The following is a 17,223-nucleotide window of genomic DNA, read 5'->3' on the forward strand; positions in this document are numbered from 1 at the left end:
TTACCGCACTGGAACACGCGGCAGCCTGGGCACTAGAAACTACCGTTGATGTTGATTTCAAGAACACTGATAACAGAACGTGAATTGCTGTTTGCATGCAAAGAAGGTTATCATGACACAGAGTTTCGATTTCACTGAAGAAAAGATCAGAAGAAAGCTAGAAGAACTTGGATACTCACATATACCCGCTGATAAGTTGAAGCAATTCCAAAGAGGTTTGTTACAAGTGCTTGCATGTTGGGAGTTGAGCTTTATACCACAGGGAGTCCACAAAAGTTGTGAAAAAGAAATAAATTAATAAATTATTGACTTTCGTTGTTCGTTTCTTGCGGTTTTCTATAGTGCTCATTTGCATAAAATTTACGCGACAGCACTAGTGTCGTGTACTGAGTTGTGCGCGAGCGGATCTAAGCTCTGCTGACTTTACTATATATATTGAAGTCAGCAGAGTAAGATCCGCGCGCACAACTCAGTACACGACACTAGTGCTGTCGCGTAAATTTTATGCAAATGAGCACTATAGGAAACCGCAAGAAACGAACAACTTAAGTCAATAATTTATTAATTTATTTCTTTTTCACAACTTTTGTGGACTCCCTGTGTTTATACTATGGCGGGATATCAATCTTCATTTTGTTTTTATTGAAAGTTTTTAATTTTGGGAAGTTTATACGTTAAGAATAATCCATTTTTTCCTTTTCAGTGTATTTCTTATCACAAGTACATTAATACGGAGGAGGAGGGGGGCTCAGCTTGCCCGGCCCGCCGATTTTTAGACTGTTCACAGGCAAGGGAACGAAAAAAAAAAAAAAATGAATTGTGCGTGGTTGCGTGGTACTGATTTTATCGCCCCGATCAGTGACAATTATAGGCCTTATCACGGTTTTTGACGCCATTTTGACGGGTAGGCAAACAGGCTTGAAATAACAGTGTTTGTATGGAAATCCGATGTCAAATAATTTTCATAAAACATCGCTTCTGAAAAATTCATGAATTGGAAACTTTTGGCACTAGGAAAAGGATTTTAAGAACAAAATTAGAGGGATGTAGCTGTGACAGAAAGCGTCCAGTCGTGTTTTGAACTTTCCATACATTTGTCTGTAAAGCGAATCAGCCGTGAACTGCTACTGCTTTCGAGTGCTTGCATCGGAAGTTTTTTGAAGTGTATCAAGTCGAATCAAGTGGTTTTTAACTTCACTTCGGTTATGGGAAAGCACAAATCAAAGGAAGACAGGTAAGTTTACAGAAGTTTAGCTTTGAGATATTTCGAGATATTGTTTATATGATTGATTGAGGCTGTAATAAGAAATACTTGTCGGATAAGTGAAGACAAAAAGAATCCGAAAAGAAAACCCGTCCTAAAATCAAAATTAAAGTGACTTCTCGATCGATCTCGAGTCTGATTCTTGAGAGTATTTATTAGAACAAAGCAAAAAGTAGTTGAAGCCGAAATTAGAAGCAAAATGAAACTTCAGAAGCTTGAATGACTTGTTGATCCTTGAATTTCTCGACATTTCTGCAGAAGAAACTTTGTTAACTTTAAGAAAAACTCGAGGGAACAGTTTTCTGTAGTTTTGGGGCTCCATTTTTCATTTTGATCCGTTGATATACGACTTTAAATCAGAAAAGTGAATCGTCGACGAGGCAGATTAATTAAAAACTATTTCATTTTTATGGGCTTTTCGTTTTATTGTTTTTCTCGATGTTCTCTTTCTTAAGAGTCCAAAAGCTCAAAACGCTAATCGATCTAAGGTCTTTGACATACTCAGAAAAACAATGGTCGGTAAAACTCAAGTAAAACTGATGGTTAAAGAGCAAGTATTTACAGTGCTTTGTTTGAATTACTAGTAGAATAAAACACCATTTTGACTCTTTACAAGTAAACGTTTCGACGCAAAGAAATAATTGAACGTAAACTGTTAATTCTAGCTCAGAGTTTAGTTCGAGCAGTTAGCTATGATAGCTAACTTTCGATAACTTAATAATTGTCTACAACATTGTCTACAATCACCCTTTTTATAGTGTTAGAAAAACCAGAAACCCCCCAATTCGGAAAAACAACCGTGAAATTGGCAATTGGTACTGTTCCTTCGGTCGTGCGGATATTCGGTTGTGTATGTTCACTTTGCCTTGTGCCCTCGGGACATCTTGTCTGGTTATTAACTTAGTCATTCAATGTCCTATGTGGTTCCGGCTTTGTGTTCATTCTTCTTTCCGTTTGTCTGTCTATTCCGTGCTTTCATATGGATTCCGCCTTCTCTGCCAGTTCTGCTGGTGGCACGGCTTATTCAAAATCCTATCATGGGCTCATACATAAAATTTACCAATTAAAAGCTGTGTTAAAACATTACGAAGAAGCAGGGGCGGATCCAGGGGGGGGGGGGGGGTGGATTGGGTGGCTAGCCAACCCCCTCTTCAGGGTCGTTTAAGGTTGAAATATAAAAGGGATCCAAAGTATCTCAATCCAAAGTATCACAAATGACTCGACGAACGCTTTTACTCGAATGATGAAGAATGGAGCTGGGACACACATACACTAAAACAATGGACTGAGGCACACCATGACAACATCTCACATATTTGAGCTTTATTTGCGCAAAGGAACTTTTGGAACCAATGCGACCATTCGCTACTGCTCTACAAGGCCACCTAGTTGAAGTATACTGGAAATGAAATCAAAAGTCGTCGTTTGAACGCTTGTACGAAAAGGTCTTAACTCTTTCAGAACTAGTGGGGTCTACAGAACAACGTCCGTGTATTTGCAGTAGACAGCGGAATTGGGATAACACTCCCAACAGATTCAGTGGTACAGTACTGGAAGCGAACACTGGCATTACCTTTACTGGACATAATTTTCCGCGAACTGAAATCTCGCTTCAGCAAACAAAAGTAGGCCCATTACGAACTCTGTGCTCTCATTCCTACTGTGATCGTCACGAAGTGCAAAGAAGCCTTGGATGAAATTGGTAAATTATGGCAACAGAAGTGAGATCACGTACTCCGGTAACTTCCGCCAACCTTTAAAAGGGACCTGTTTCGCTGGACCAATTACTGGAAGCGTCAAGCAGTGTCAGACGAAGTTTCAATAACCTGCCTAGACACGTGCTAATAACATGTTCTTTCCTAATATCCGAGAACTTTTAACGATCCTTGCGATGCTACAGATGGGAAGCACGGAGGCTGAAAGATCACTTCACGCGTGGCTAAGGAACGCAGTAATAACAGAAAGAGTTGCTTGTTTGTGATCACAGCCTACTATACGTAAAATATAATCTTACTCTACAAATAAAATCACGATATAGTACTATTTTATTGCTGTATTGATTATCATCGTAATTTCCGATATCGTTCTGTCGCATCAGCCACCCCCTCTTCAAAAATCCTGGATCCGCCCCTGAAGAAGTTCCTTCATGTTTTAATACCCGTGGCTGTCTTGCTACAGAGAAAGACTTATCCTTTCTCCGATCTGACACAAAAATCTTTGGTAGCGACAATTATAGAAGTCTCATGCACGGGATGGAAGAGGTAACGCGCCCTCCTTATGCCTAGTTTTGTGAGTTTTGACTAGGGACATAAGCGGAAGCGAAAGCATACGACTTTAAGTCATTGAAAACAGGCCCGAAATACACACATAAGCATGATGCTTTGAACAGCCACCTTTTAATAAATGCATGTGAGAGCTTATGCGAAAGAGACCAAGAAGGATTGTTATATTATTAGATGTAATAGTCCTTTCTGGTTATGCTTTGCATATGTGGTTTTCCCTAACATAAGAGGAACATAATCATAATAGGAAGCATAACAAAAAGGGAAATTTTGGATTTTTATAAGCTTTTATACTTCTGCTTATATGCTCGCATAGCGATGTTATGCATATACTTGTGCATATTTCGCTAGTGAAACGAACCAGGCTTTAATATAATAAGCAACCATTATAAGCTTTTATACTTCTGCTTATATGCTCGCTTTGACAATGACATAGCGATGTTATGCATATACTTGTGCATATTTCGCTAGTGAAACGAACCAGGCTTTAATATAATAAGCAACCATTCGCAATCATGCTTAATGAAAGACTCAAAAGCAAAACCCTTTCAAAAAGCGCCGCTCATCATGATCTTTACTGTAACGCTCAAGTCGACGATGAGTAGAACTTTTTAAATTTAGTTAACGCACTTCGTAAGAATCAAATGACAAAAGCTTTCTCATTTTTGTGACGTGCATTAATTTCTAAGGGAAATCATTTTCCTAATAAACTAAGGAACGAACATTTAGATTTATAGCTTGTGCATCATTTCAACTTTCCATTGATGCCACTGATTTATGCAGAAAGTTACGTAATATATTGTAACTAAGTTTGAACATTAGCCGTCAATATTTGTTGTTCGGTATTTGTTGATCATGTAAACAGTATAGGAATTGCCAGTAAATACTACATGTGACGTTGTTCGATATTTTTTGACCATGTAAATAGTATATAGGAATTGCCAGAATACTACATGTGACGTTGTTCGATATTTGTTGATCATGTAAATGGTATATAGGAATTGCAGAATGACGTTTTCGAAATGTTTTGTTCTATGAGAGGGTATCTGTGTTTTTTCCCAACGGAATCATGACTTATTGTTCCACTACAATATGGGATAAAGGTATGTGTTTTGTTTAAATTATTACACTAGTACCAGAGTTGAAAATACGAGTAGAACCAAGGACGCCGTAATCTGGATTCCAAATTATTGGAATCCGGAATCCAGAGGCTTGGAATCCGGAATCCAGTGAATCCAGAGGGTCGGGATCCGGAATCCAGAGGGATGGAATCCGGAATCCAATACCTCTGTGGATTCCGTTACATGGGGCGACATAAAAATGGCCATGGGGAAATTCGAGATTACACGAGACTTTCTTGAAGACTTTTCGCGCGACCACGCTACTCTTCTGCCGAGTGCGATTCTTGGAGTCTCAGACTGAAGAAAAGTACTCTATCGATGCATAACAAATCATTTGTATTTATTATTCCACTGAACCATAACGACAATACACTGAGAACGGTACACTTCTCATAGATTAAACGTTTGCCGTCTTTGACAATTTAAGAAAAAAATCAACCCATTTCGAGTCCAAATTTAAAATTTGAAATTGTTATTGTATATTTTTAAAGTCAAACAATTAATTAAAGATAGCACGAGATCGTAATTTTTCTTCCGCGAAAACATCTTTTTCTGTATGGCCTGACCAACTTTCGCATAATATTTAATGTTCTCTGATCAACTCATTCACCGTTTTGTTGCCTTAAATCATTAAATTTTTACCTACAGCATATGTAAGAAGCAAGTGCTTTGCCAAAATACCAAACGACAAATAAATGTTGAGATCTTTAGATGGTCCAACCTATTATTTAACCTGAAACGGTAAACGGATGTTTATCGAATCTAAACTAAAACAAAACTGGCCACCGCAACTCATCTTGGAGTTGGCCGGCGTACAAAGGAAACTTCCTTCGTTGCATTAGCTTCAAATGTCTTTAGTTTGCACATGTAGTCAAAAACAAACTTATCTACTTCGTTATATCTTGACCTATCTTCAAAGACCTCCTAACTCATTTGACAACTTCATTGTGTTTCAAACAACACGTTACATTTTGCATTTTGAATCTTCTAAACCCAGGATCAACCTACTCTTTTTCCAACAAGTCAAATTCACTCAATTATCACTACTGCCCGCCCTCTAGTTATCGAGATTTGATTGGTTAACAGAAAGTCTTTACACCAACTCATACAGGTGAACAATAGGTGGATACTGTACGCGTTGGCCGTAATCACACTGTGCAGTGCTGTTCAGACAATTTATCGGGGCCAATTCTTTATCCAGGCACAGTTCAACATAGCTTAACATCTGATCCGAGCCCTAGAGAAAAAGGAAAAAGCCACAGAAGTTAGCCGAAGAGTAGTCTTCCTTGGTTCGACTTTAGACGACACTTTTTCGCCTCAGAGCAAGTTTCCTCAGGCTCAAGCAAAACTTTCGCAAAACTGTTCGCTTCTTGAAGCAAGCTTGCTCGTTTTGATATTTTCGCTTCGAATGTAGATTCTTGTTTGTATACTGCATCCGAGGTTTGTTTGACGCAACACAAATTTCGCGAGGTTTCTTAGGCTTAGGTAAACGATATGAACCAATCATGTAGCCAAGTCCTTGCCAAACACGGGAAAATACAAAGTACAGGAAAATGTACAACCTGTATAAAGAGCGGAATTAGAAAAACATGGAACGGCTAGTTTTCGCTAGTTAGTTTCTTCTTAGATGTGTTAACGTAGCTCGCAACTGCTTTCGACAAAGAAAATTCATTGTCAGAACATTTCGTTGAATTGAAATAAACCGGGTGATTACTAAAGAGCAAGCGGTATTTCTTCTTACCTTCACAGGAAGGCAATATACTTTGGGATGAGCCTTGTAGGATTCGAAAAGGGCATTTTCAACATCCTTCACCTGCACAAAATTAAAAAAATAATAATTATAAAATAAATGGAAAATATAAGTAAAGTGTTGTCAGACTAATGGGTAATTCCTTCATTTGCAATTTTCAAATGTCAAAGTCGAGCCATTTCGCAGAGGCTTGGATGTTATAAACATTTCGAGCTTGAGTCATTTTATTTGACCTCGACCACATATTTTTTGATCAATCATAATTTCATAATTTCAGACGGGCGTCGTTGCTATCAGTCCTGAAATTCTCGTGCACACGTCTTGCCGCTTTTTGGAGATTTCCCTTGCGTCTCGCCTTTGCACACAAACAAGCCATTGTAAGGGGCTGTTTGGTACATGGAGGAAGGAAGATCCTAGCACTAGGAAGATCATAGAAGGCGAAACAACTTTTCGTTTGGTTTAGATGCAAGAATTTCGGCCGGAGTGGTTACCAAGTGGAGAAGGAAAAGCAGAAAATTGTCGGCTTTTAACAGCTGATGAACGCCTGGCCGCCGCCATGCTTGTTTTTTGTCCCTACTACTTGGACCATCCGAGCGATGGTAGTTGACATGGTGCTACGATGTTCCTTTCTCTCAGCTAGGAAGATTCTAGCACTAGAGAGATTCTAGCTCTAGGGCCAAGTACAACTTTTTGCATGTAAACTGAACACAGAAAACATATGGCGCTAGGATGATCCGCCTTTTAGGATCTTCCTCCCTCCATGCAAACAGCCACAGTAAACAGAGGCAGTTCCGAGTAGACAAGGAAAGGCTGGAGAAGCTGAGGTCCAATACTATAGTGCTCTTGACATGGTCTAACCTGGTAAGTCTTGTCGTTTGATGGTACAATGCCATTGTTTGCAAGGGCACTAGAAAGTTAGAAAAATAATTAAAAAAAGCAATTAATATAGATTTATCCTAACTGATGGTCTTGACTGCACTGGACCCAGTTGTTCAAAGTATGATCAAGTTAATCCTGGATTGGTGTGAACTTTTACAGTCGAGTTAAATTACTAATCAATACAGATTCTTCCAAAAGATTTTTGTCCCTCATTCTTGACTTGGACTAATGTTTATCATTAGCTTAAAATTAGCTGGTCAAACGGCGCATGATAGTCGATGAGGTATCCGGTCGTTTCGCTACACGGTCGTTTTCCTGAAACGACCGGTAAGCCTTAAACTTGGCTTTCGAACATTTGGGCCCTGTGCAACGTCTATGTTCAAAGTAAACGCTGAAAATGTGCAATGTTGCAAAAAAAGAAAAAGAAAAACAACACAAACAAAGCAAAAATGCCTGGACAAAAAAGCTAGAGCTGATCGGGGAGCTGATAAGAGTTTAAACTTTCAACCTTGTTCGAAAAGAACTCTCAATGAGACACACAAAGGGCCCTACCACAGGTAAGAACTTGTCGTAAAGGTGAAAAGTTTCTCAGTTCCGCGCTCCATTTTTGCGCTCTTTACATCTGTTGTGATTGGTCAGAGTGATTACTTTGGTTTTGGTTTCACCACATTCAATAATTATTGAAAACTGCTCTAGCTACAATGTATTCACTTCTTACCTGTATATATCATACTTGACATTTAATGACAGTGTGACATCAAAGTATTTGTGCTCCGAGTTCAAATAAGGAAGATTGGTGCTGCAAGTTCCGTGCTTTTCCCATTCATGTTTCCTTTGTGAGAAAAAAGCTAATCAGGGCCTGTACAACAGACTTTCAGGTAAGTTTGGGGAGGGGGGGGGGGGAGGGAACGACTGACGAACGCTCTAATTGCTTCTCTTGTGGGACGAGTTCTCTGGGCGCCTTGGACCTATGGCCCTCGGTTTTGTCTAAATAAGGGAGGGGGGCCCCTAGACCTGAGACTGACGACTGCCTGGTTTTCACTGACTGATCCTTGACAGCCACACCGACCTACTCAGTCTTGCATCATGCATCACACGGATCCAGAACTTTACGTATGGGATGAATAGAAAATGTTGCAGAATTAAAAAAAGATTTGGCCCTCCACCCCAGGTTTCTATACCAAAAAAAAAGACACCCCTAAATCCATAACTGGTACTGACTGCCTAACATACTGAAACTGTCAGTAACAGTAACGGCAACAGGTATGGAAACGGGAAACAGAACGGGAACGGGAATGGAAAAAAACAGGAAACAGAAAACGGGAATGGAAATGGCAACACTTACAACTGAGTGACAGATAACTGATTGATTGACTGACTGGCATGCAATAATTTTGATTGAATGACTTAAATACTCATGATTGATTGAATGACTGACATGAGTGACTGACTGAGTGACTGATTGACTGACTGACTGATGATTGATTGATTGATTGATTGATTGATTGATTGATTGATTGATTGATTGATTGATTGATTGATTGATGGCTGCCACTTACCATAATCCACTTGCATCATGACCTGGTTCAAAAGATGGCCATTGAAGCTCCATCTTAGGCTTCAAATCCTGAAAATTGAGATGTACACGGATCTATTTACTACTTTTATAACAAATTAAAGTGAAGATTTTTGTACTGATTATAGTGAGTCAAAGATATTACAGCTAGGAATAATTTCAGGTCAAGGAATGTAGCTATTTCATCGCCACTTGAACAATTATCAAATGAGAATCAACATAACTTGTGATGAGAGTAAGTTGGCAAGCTGAGATTACCTCTATAACTGATTCATTAAAAGGCCATGATTTATTACAGCACACTGGGGCATGTTTCTCCCCAAGAGTAGGCCTGCAAGAAAATACCAAGAAATGTTATTTAAGGCAAGGCTCAAACTGCTCAACCAGCTGGGTGGATATGCGACTAGATATTTTTACCTGACATAAAAATGAGTGTTATTGTTGTAAATTTTTTACTTATAATTTTCCGCTACCTGCCATTTTCAAATGTGACAGGCAGGTTTTTAATCCCTTTTCCCTCTTTTTAGCCTCCCTTCAGCTTGCAGATGCTCTTTAGGCTCATCATACATTCTTTCCCCCCCAACAAAACGTCTTCTCGTCGAGGAGGAAAGATTGCGTGACAAGTCAAAAGAACATCTGCGAGGGTGGCTATTCCCTCTTTTGTCTATAGATTTTTTCTTCTTGGGTTCCTGGGTTCTAACCTTAGTGCATGGTATAACTTATTGCGATTCAATTTTATCTTTGGTTTAAATTTCATTTTCCATTGTTTCAAACTGATTATCATACATTACCATACCCAACAACAATAGGAAAATAAAATTTAAACCAAGGATAAATTTGAACCACAACACACTCCTCTATCACTCCTCTCCCTTGCCCCCCCCCCCCCCTCTCCCCCCAACCTCCAGATTGAAAGGGGAACCTAAGGAAAACAACCCTCCCATTTGCCTCTCTGAAAGTACTAACAAAGAAAAATATACCTTATGAAAGTGACAATGATGCATACATTAAAATGATGAGAAACAGATGCTACATACCAAAGTCCATGAATTGTCCACTTTGTGATTCCAGATGGCACGCACTTCTTCAACACATTTCTCTCTGTGAACATCCAGCTATAATCCTTATATATCCAAAGAAAATCAAAACAAATATAAACAGAGATTTGATAGTTTAACTAAAATTACCCTATAAAGAAAAATAATCAGGGTCAGAAGAGGGTTAAGGCTGAAAATTTTTGGTGCTTACCACTTGCATTAGAATTCTGGACATTACAGTTGGAAATACAAGAACGTTTTCTCTGGGCTCCAAACTGTCTTGGCTTTACAGCACAAAAATAATTTCTTATTGTCAAAGTTCTGGAGTTTTCCAAACACCCCCTCCCCAATGTCTTTTTTGTGAGTTTTGAGACTTTCATACCAAAAATATAAAATCTATTATTACCTATTTTTTCAGACCAAAATGGCTTAAAGACCTTACCCCTTGAGGGGAAGGGGTAGTGGCACATACTCATACATGGGGGTTATGTTACTCCCCCCCTCCCCAGGGGAAACACTTACATTTTCAATTTGACATTGTGTTTGAGGCCACCATTGAGTAAAAACGAATAGGTTAAAGTCAGCACCATAATCTGTTCTGTTGATTAAAAGATAATAACATCAAATGAGTTTTTAATAAGGCTGATGTAAGTTATTATGTGTAGTTTATGTATGTCCTTCCCCAACCCCCCACTCCCCCCTCCCCCCTCTCCACATTTTGGGCGGAGCATGCAACTTAGAAATCAAGAGAATGACGTGTAAATAATTTATAATATTATAATAATATTATAATATTATTGCACAACATTTCATAATAATTTATTGATAACAAAGGCTGTCAAGGGCTGACCAAATTAAAAAAAAGTAACTTAAAGTGTCTGACAAACGCAAATGGATAGCAAAATTTCCATACTACCCGATACTTATTAATTCTGCAAAGACCAAACATTTTTTTTTATCCCTTACTATTTGCACGTGAAATAAAAGATATATAGTTTCGCCACCCACCTTTTTGCAGACCTGAGTCCCAAAGCAATAAAATTTTTCAAAACTGAACCTATTCATCGGCCGGGACCGCACGAACATGCAGTTACGATCCAAATGAACGAACTCAGTACGTGCATGGGGTTTACAGTTGAGTGTCGAAAGCAATTTTCCATTTTGGAATCGTGAAAAGGATCTGTCTAGACGCTTCCAAAGATATGCTGCCGCAAAATTAATCGATTTTCTCTTCCAGCATGCAATGGGTAGAATAAAATAGGTTAAATAAAAATACTTCAGCCTCTACTAGTAAGCTTATGGGGAGTTCAACAACATTAGTAACCTTATCATATTTACCCAAACAGCTTGAAGGAGACAGTCGTATGACAAAGCAAAGCTAGCACAAAACCTCGCACGAACATCATTCCTGAAAAGGATTTTAAAAACAACAACTTCATTGACGTTTTCTCGTAAGTTGTTATATCATAGCTTCTCCATGATTGATGATCACATCACTACAGCGCAAAGTATGAATCGCTATGAATGGAAGCTGAAACCTTTTACCTCAGAACAACGCAACTTCCTTGCATGAAAGACCGGGACAACGTCAAGATGGATGGCTTACTCCTCACGGCTTTGACATTTGACTTCTTTATCCTCACGTGAATCCCCAACTGCGTCCTGTGGAAATGTTTTTGTCCATTGTTCGGTTACCGGTTAACCGCACTGGAACACGGGGCAGCCTGGGCACTAGAAACTACCGTTGACGTTGATTTCAAGAACACTGAGAACAGAACGTGAATTGCTGTTTGCATGCAAACAAGGTTATCATGGCACAGAGTTACGATTTCACTGAAGAAGAGATCAGAAGAAAGCTAGAAGAACTTGGATACTCACACATACCCGCTGATAAGTTGAAGCAATTCCAAAGAGGTTTGTTACAAGTGCTTGTATATTGGAAGCTCATGGTGATATCAATCTTCATGTTTGATTGAAAGTTTTAATGTGGGAAGTTTATACGTTAAGAATACAATCAACCTTTACCTTTTCAGTGTATTTCGTAAAATAAGTACATCAATACGTTACTTTGAAGTGCACAAGTGCTTAATTTGCGCAGAGATAGTTCATCTACATGTCCGATCCTAAGCTCGATCAAATTATGTAACTTTGTATTAGCTGAAGAATTTGTGTTGTATCTGTTGTATCTGTACTTTCTTTCATGTTGTCTGTTTTTGTAGACCTTAAACATCTGATTGAAGCTGAAAGAGCAGAATCGAGGGCAAGAGGGGATCTACATTCATCAACTAGTGACAGCTACTATACTGACAGTTACTTGGAAGAGAGCAAAGATGAAACCTCACCATCATCAAATGGTATGAAAATTTTATGAACCATCAATTATTCCCACGTATTAGAAAATCTATTATCTCCAGCTAGTGTTAAAACTGCTTAACCTTGTTTTTTTTTTTAAATTTATATTCTTTAAATGTAATTTTCAGGCAGCAGTAGAGAAAGGCATTCTGTGCTTGACAGATATAGATCTCCTTTGGAGGACACGGCATTTCCAAGACCTAAAACGGCACCACAGCTGACCAAGGTAGGCTAGTAAGGCCTGGTTCACACTAGCGCGAGAAGCAGAACTCGGTATCGAAGTCTGAATCAGAGCAATCTTCTGGCTTAGTATGAATCGATATGACAGAAGCAGAAATTGTACAAAAAATTATGGCAGAAGGCCGCTATGCTTTCTGTTCTAAATCTCACATTAAGGGATTGGGAATGAGCTATGTGATTGGTTAATTCTTCTGCTTGCGCATCCGTTTCTGATCAACCATTTTACACTTGATCACAAGCGACAGAAATCAGAAGTGGAATTGGAAGAAAAAGCAAATGTTGTGATCCTTGTGATTCCTATTCCATCAAGCTTACAATTGCGATTCTGATTCATTTTTTGATTCGCACTGGAACAGAAGTTCCTCACGCTTCCAATTCAGACTCCGTTTCTGTCCCTCACCAGTGTGAACCAGCCTTAATAAGAAATCTTATTGTCTACTTGTTTAGATACAATCTGAAAGTCCAAGTTTCATCCTTAGTCTTACATCCAATTTAGTTCATGGTGTTCTGTCTCAGGCCAAGCTTAAATTTATTCAACAAAAAAATTTGGTGGTCATGGAGATGGACTCTGCTGGATAATGCATAATGTGGACATTCATAAGCTTTCAAAAGAAACGAGTTTCTGTTCATGATGATGAGTCAAGTTTGGAATAAAAGCGGAGGACTTTCCTATGAAGTAATCAATTCCTGTTCCTTCTCAAAATTAGACAGGACATCAGGCCTTTGGAAAAGAGAACATGCAGTATTATCCAGTGAAGGGTCCTGTCACGGTGAGAGCCGAATCAACTTCCACTGCAGAGAGTTCACCTCAAGAGCCTTCCAGGCCAGGAAGTAGAAACATTAAAAGGAAAGTGATGAGAAAAAAGAATGGTGAATCTAGGGTGTTTGATGAGTCATTTGCTAGTACTGATTCTGGTAAGTTTTATAATGGATGTAAATTGACAGCTATCCCATGTGCTTTAATTATGCATTTTTAATTAATAACCTAAAATGGCTGTAAATTATGATACACAATCACCAAGTGTTAGAGTTAGGGTTAGGTTTAGGATTAGGGCTATGACTAGGATTAGGTTATGTTTAAAACATGAGCAGCAGTGTTTTATCGGGATTTAAAACCACGAGGCGCAGCCGAGTGGTTTAAGACCCGATAAAACCTGTGCTGCAAGTTTTTTGAACGGCTTCAAAAACATTCCTGGAAAAGCATGTGTCAAGAGAGTTCATAACAATGATGCTTTTGTGAATGCTGGAAATTAGCATATAAGAAAAACATTAAACACCGCATACTAATAAGGAGGTTTTATTGGATATAAAACCACTGCACGTGATGTTTTATCAACCATTTGATAGGTCAATGGGCTTATGAATTTTTAGTGAATTTTTGAAGGGTAGGACAAGATTGGAGTAACTTAGTGTTATGGTTGGGTTTGGAGTTTATAGGGATAATTAGCTTTCTAAGACATTTTTAATGAGTGAAATGAAAACCTTGGTCAACTTTTAATCAGGGATTAGCATTAATCAGCTAAGATGTCATGAGCACAAGAACAGTAATCTGTTTCTTTTCTAACTTGTGCTTGAGGTTATGCAGCCTGACCATACGAGCGTGAATCAGGTTTAATTATTTACATTTATGTACGGAAAACATATTTAATAATAAAGTTCTATTATCATGTTGTTTTTAGTTACAGACATATCTGATTTAGAGCAAAGAATACGAGACCTTCCCATACGTACTGAAGAGGCTGACAATGCAGACATCATCAGTGTGGGGAGTGAAGATTCTACTGAACCAAGTGACTACAGGCCGTGGGAAAATCATGCCGACAGAGCTTTATTACCTTCCTGTAAGAAGCGTAACATCATAGGCAACTTAAACACTCAGTAATTCAACTACTTGAAAGGGAAATAGAAAACCATGACATTGACTGAGTAGTTCCTCGCGAAGCGAGGCTAATAAATTTGTCAGGCCGAGCTGGCCCGAGTGGAGCTAAGCCGCGCGAATTCGAGCACAAAAATATATTTATATATTTCGTTGAAGGTGTCCGCACTGTTGCCTAGCAACAGTGAAAAACAAAGTATGAATGATGTCAGACTGTCTGGCATCGTCTGGAGCAAAATTTGCATACATCGGGAAAGTTTGCGTGCTGCATCAAATTTCAACTCTAATGTTCATCAATATTCACTAGATACAGAACTATCTCTCAAGAATCTTTTCCCTTTCTTCCAGAAATCTTTTTTCGTGAAAGATTGCATTGAAGAAAAAACACATTTTGTCGCCGCGGTAAAATAAATTTCCGTGGGAAACAAATTCATTGAGCACGACAGCGCTTCACGCACGTTGTTCATTTCGTCGTGTCAGAAATAGATTTTCAACCGCAAACTAGCCTGTGGAACCTCGAAAAGACCATGCTCATCAAAACAGTTGTTATGTTCAGAAACCTTTTAATCTCCTCATTTGATGCTACAATACGAGTAAAAATGGCTTTCCACCCAGCCCCAGCTTTGCGAGGTTTTGCGAGTCACGTATTTCTAGTAAATAAATTTATTTTTGTCAGTACAGCATCTTAATTTAAAGAATGTTCAGGGGATCAGGTATTGAGATCCTGGGGATGGTCGAGGCTGTTGTTCACTGTAGTGTATATCATGGAAGTTCTCTGGACCTGACTATTTAGAACATCATTCCCCAACTGAAGGTAGCTTTGAAATAAAAATACAATCAATGGCTAGAGGCTAATGATTACCTGCCAAAATTTTCTAACAAATGTCAACTTTTCCCTTTCATTTTGTTAATTGCATTCATTTTGCTTTGAGGAGAGTGTTTTTTTTATATATATATCAACAACAATGGAATAGATCCACAATGACATGATTAGCTGTGATACAGTGTATTTTTCTTCTGAAGTGCTCCCCAAAAATGCTAAAATATATAAATTCATCCTAACAGCAGGTTTCTTTTTTCTGTTTTCAGTTATTAGACCCTCCACTCGTCACCCTCACACACGACAGATTAAGAAAACTGATCCTGTGTCAAGGTTTGAACTTATAACATTTGTAATTATTATAATTTTATTAATTCTTTGCAGCCAAATAAACCTATGTTCACTTTTTTCTGTAAATCTAAATTTCAGGTATCATCAGTTCAAGGGTGAATGGCAGGCTAACAAAGCACCTGGAGAAAAAAGCCACAAAAACCTCCGCTGGAATGTCAGGGTAAATTATCAAAATACAAAATAATAATAATAATAATAATAATAATAATAATAATAATAATAATAATAATAATAATTCAAAATGGACAAGTAAACAAGTTTTGCACTGCATAATGGTTTCAGACTGGATGCCAAAAGCTTATTTGTAACAATATTTACCAAATTTAACCAGCAGTGACAAAATTAATATTGGGCCTGTATGCAGTGCAGCAGTGTGATGTTTAAAATGACACCAGGGCAATTCACTGGCTGAAACTGTATCTTCTAACTCTTTTGTTCTCACTTTCTCAGGGAAAAATGTTGCAGTGTAATGTGTTTGAGGTATGTAATAATGTTATTGCAACCATGTGATGGTATGTCATTTATTAGTATTAAAGCGTATGTGACTTGTTTGATCAAATCTTCATGTTGTTCTTGTATGAAAATCGAAAAAAGAATTCCCTATTTATTTTTCTTCCTCCACTTTGAGATGTATAAAAACATGAAATTCATTTCCGATGACATACAATACCATGCAAAACAGGAGACTGGGCATAATGGGGCTATGACCTCAATACAAGATCACTAGTTTTGTGGTTCCTCTTTTCCTCAGTTGTTTTTCATGTGCAGAAGAAGAAAACTCTGTGGATGAAATTATGACCGGGAATGTTCAATGCTCACAACGAAAAAAATGAGGAATAGAGAATTTGCAGGCAAACGTAGTGATCCTGCATTGACTACACAGCTATACTATCCCCAGTGTTCTCATGAAATTGCATGGTGTTGTACCCCACTGGAAGTGAATTTTCACATTTTTATATGCCTCAAATGCTTGGAAGAAAAATTGATAGCCTAAGGGAGGTTTTGAAGATTTCATCAAGCAAGTAAAATTTTCTGTGCTGGCCAATTTTACACTAAAAAATAGTTTTTTTCAGTTCTGCTCTTGCAGTAGTCATGGTATAGTATAATGTAGGTATAATGAAAGATTTGTTCTGACATAGATTTGTATTCCTACCTTTTAGAGACCACAACGGAACTATGTTCCCAACAGCTATGTAGTACCAACAGAAAAGAAACGACAGGCTTTGCGGTGGGAAGTGAGGTCAAACTTAGCAAGAGTGTGATGACAGCTATCAGTCATGGTAGCCAATATTTTTTAATAATTTCAGTGGCTTCAAGTTTTGTCAAAATTGCTGTGTAATAAAAATGAATTTGTACTCAACGGACATGTAGGTTAGCTTAGTTATTTGAATAAATTATTTCATTTGTTTAAAATGCTTTGACTTCATTGTCTTTTAAGTTTGTTTGAATAATTGATTCTAGCAACATCACAAGCAGTTTTACTGCCTTTTCTCCGACCCTGATTTCTTGTTTACATTTTGAACTGAAGGAAAGAAAAAGCAACCACAGGGCTCAAGATGAGAATAGTGTGTTATTCCATCAGTGACACAGGCATACTCAGAAAAAAAGAAACCCAAGATGTCATCAGAATCAGTTTAAATTTCATGACAGAAATCCGGTGAAAAACAAAACAAGT

General features: G+C 38.2%; 2 protein-coding genes across 4 annotated transcripts; one reads left to right on the plus strand and one right to left on the minus strand.

Moving 5' to 3' along the window:
* The first annotated feature begins 95 nt into the window (after positions 1-95).
* LOC146478644 (centriolar and ciliogenesis-associated protein HYLS1-like) lies at positions 96-17,019 on the plus strand. 2 transcript variants are annotated; one of them, XM_085112234.1, is made up of 9 exons: positions 96-215; positions 12,129-12,263; positions 12,390-12,487; positions 13,209-13,416; positions 14,181-14,342; positions 15,467-15,530; positions 15,627-15,708; positions 15,999-16,028; positions 16,709-17,019. In XM_085112234.1, exons 1-9 carry the CDS (start codon positions 113-115, stop codon positions 16,808-16,810), a joined length of 984 nt encoding a protein of 327 aa, XP_084968360.1. In that variant the 5' UTR covers positions 96-112; the 3' UTR covers positions 16,811-17,019. The 2 variants fall into 2 exon arrangements, with proteins under 2 accessions (XP_084968360.1, XP_084968359.1); XM_085112233.1 differs by lacking the exon at positions 96-215 and adding an exon at positions 11,689-11,823 and having other exon boundaries at positions 16,709-17,011.
* On the minus strand, positions 4,985-11,559 carry LOC146478645 (ribonuclease Oy-like). Of its 2 annotated transcripts, XR_014865149.1 has the most exons (11): positions 11,455-11,559; positions 11,248-11,317; positions 10,432-10,507; positions 9,910-9,995; positions 9,131-9,203; positions 8,856-8,923; positions 8,015-8,128; positions 7,276-7,324; positions 6,409-6,480; positions 5,547-5,904; positions 4,985-5,463 (listed from the first exon to the last, which is right to left on the minus strand). XR_014865149.1 is itself a non-coding variant. In XM_085112235.1 (10 exons), the coding sequence occupies exons 2-10, from the start codon at positions 11,313-11,315 to the stop codon at positions 5,761-5,763; spliced, it is 750 nt and encodes a 249-aa protein (XP_084968361.1). In that variant the 5' UTR covers positions 11,316-11,317; positions 11,455-11,559; the 3' UTR covers positions 4,985-5,760. The 2 variants fall into 2 exon arrangements, 1 of the variants encoding a protein (XP_084968361.1); XM_085112235.1 differs by having other exon boundaries at positions 4,985-5,904.
* Positions 17,020-17,223: the final 204 nt, after the last annotated feature.

This window comes from Pavona decussata, unplaced genomic scaffold (assembly GCF_977016875.1).
Source record: "Pavona decussata unplaced genomic scaffold, jaPavDecu1.1 SCAFFOLD_64, whole genome shotgun sequence".
NCBI classification, from domain to species: Eukaryota; Metazoa; Cnidaria; class Anthozoa; order Scleractinia; family Agariciidae; genus Pavona; species Pavona decussata.

What these genes read in the sequence shown, in the direction of transcription:
- LOC146478644 (XM_085112234.1), top strand. Translation starts at nt 113, where the DNA reads ATGACACAGAGTTTCGATTTCACTGAAGAAAAGATCAGAAGAAAGCTA. An exon ending in GTTGAAGCAATTCCAAAGAG is followed by an intron (nt 216 to 12,128) that starts GTTTGTTACAAG and finishes CTGTTTTTGTAG; the next exon opens with ACCTTAAACATCTGATTGAA. An exon ending in CGGCACCACAGCTGACCAAG is followed by an intron (nt 12,488 to 13,208) that starts GTAGGCTAGTAA and finishes TCTCAAAATTAG; the next exon opens with ACAGGACATCAGGCCTTTGG.
- LOC146478645 (XM_085112235.1), bottom strand. Translation starts at nt 11,315, where the DNA reads ATGATGTTCGTGCGAGGTTTTGTGCTAGCTTTGCTTTGTCATACGACT. An exon ending in CATGATGCAAGTGGATTATG is followed by an intron (nt 8,129 to 8,855) that starts GTAAGTGGCAGC and finishes TTTCTCACAAAG; the next exon opens with GAAACATGAATGGGAAAAGC. An exon ending in TATATTGCCTTCCTGTGAAG is followed by an intron (nt 5,905 to 6,408) that starts GTAAGAAGAAAT and finishes CTTTTTCTCTAG; the next exon opens with GGCTCGGATCAGATGTTAAG.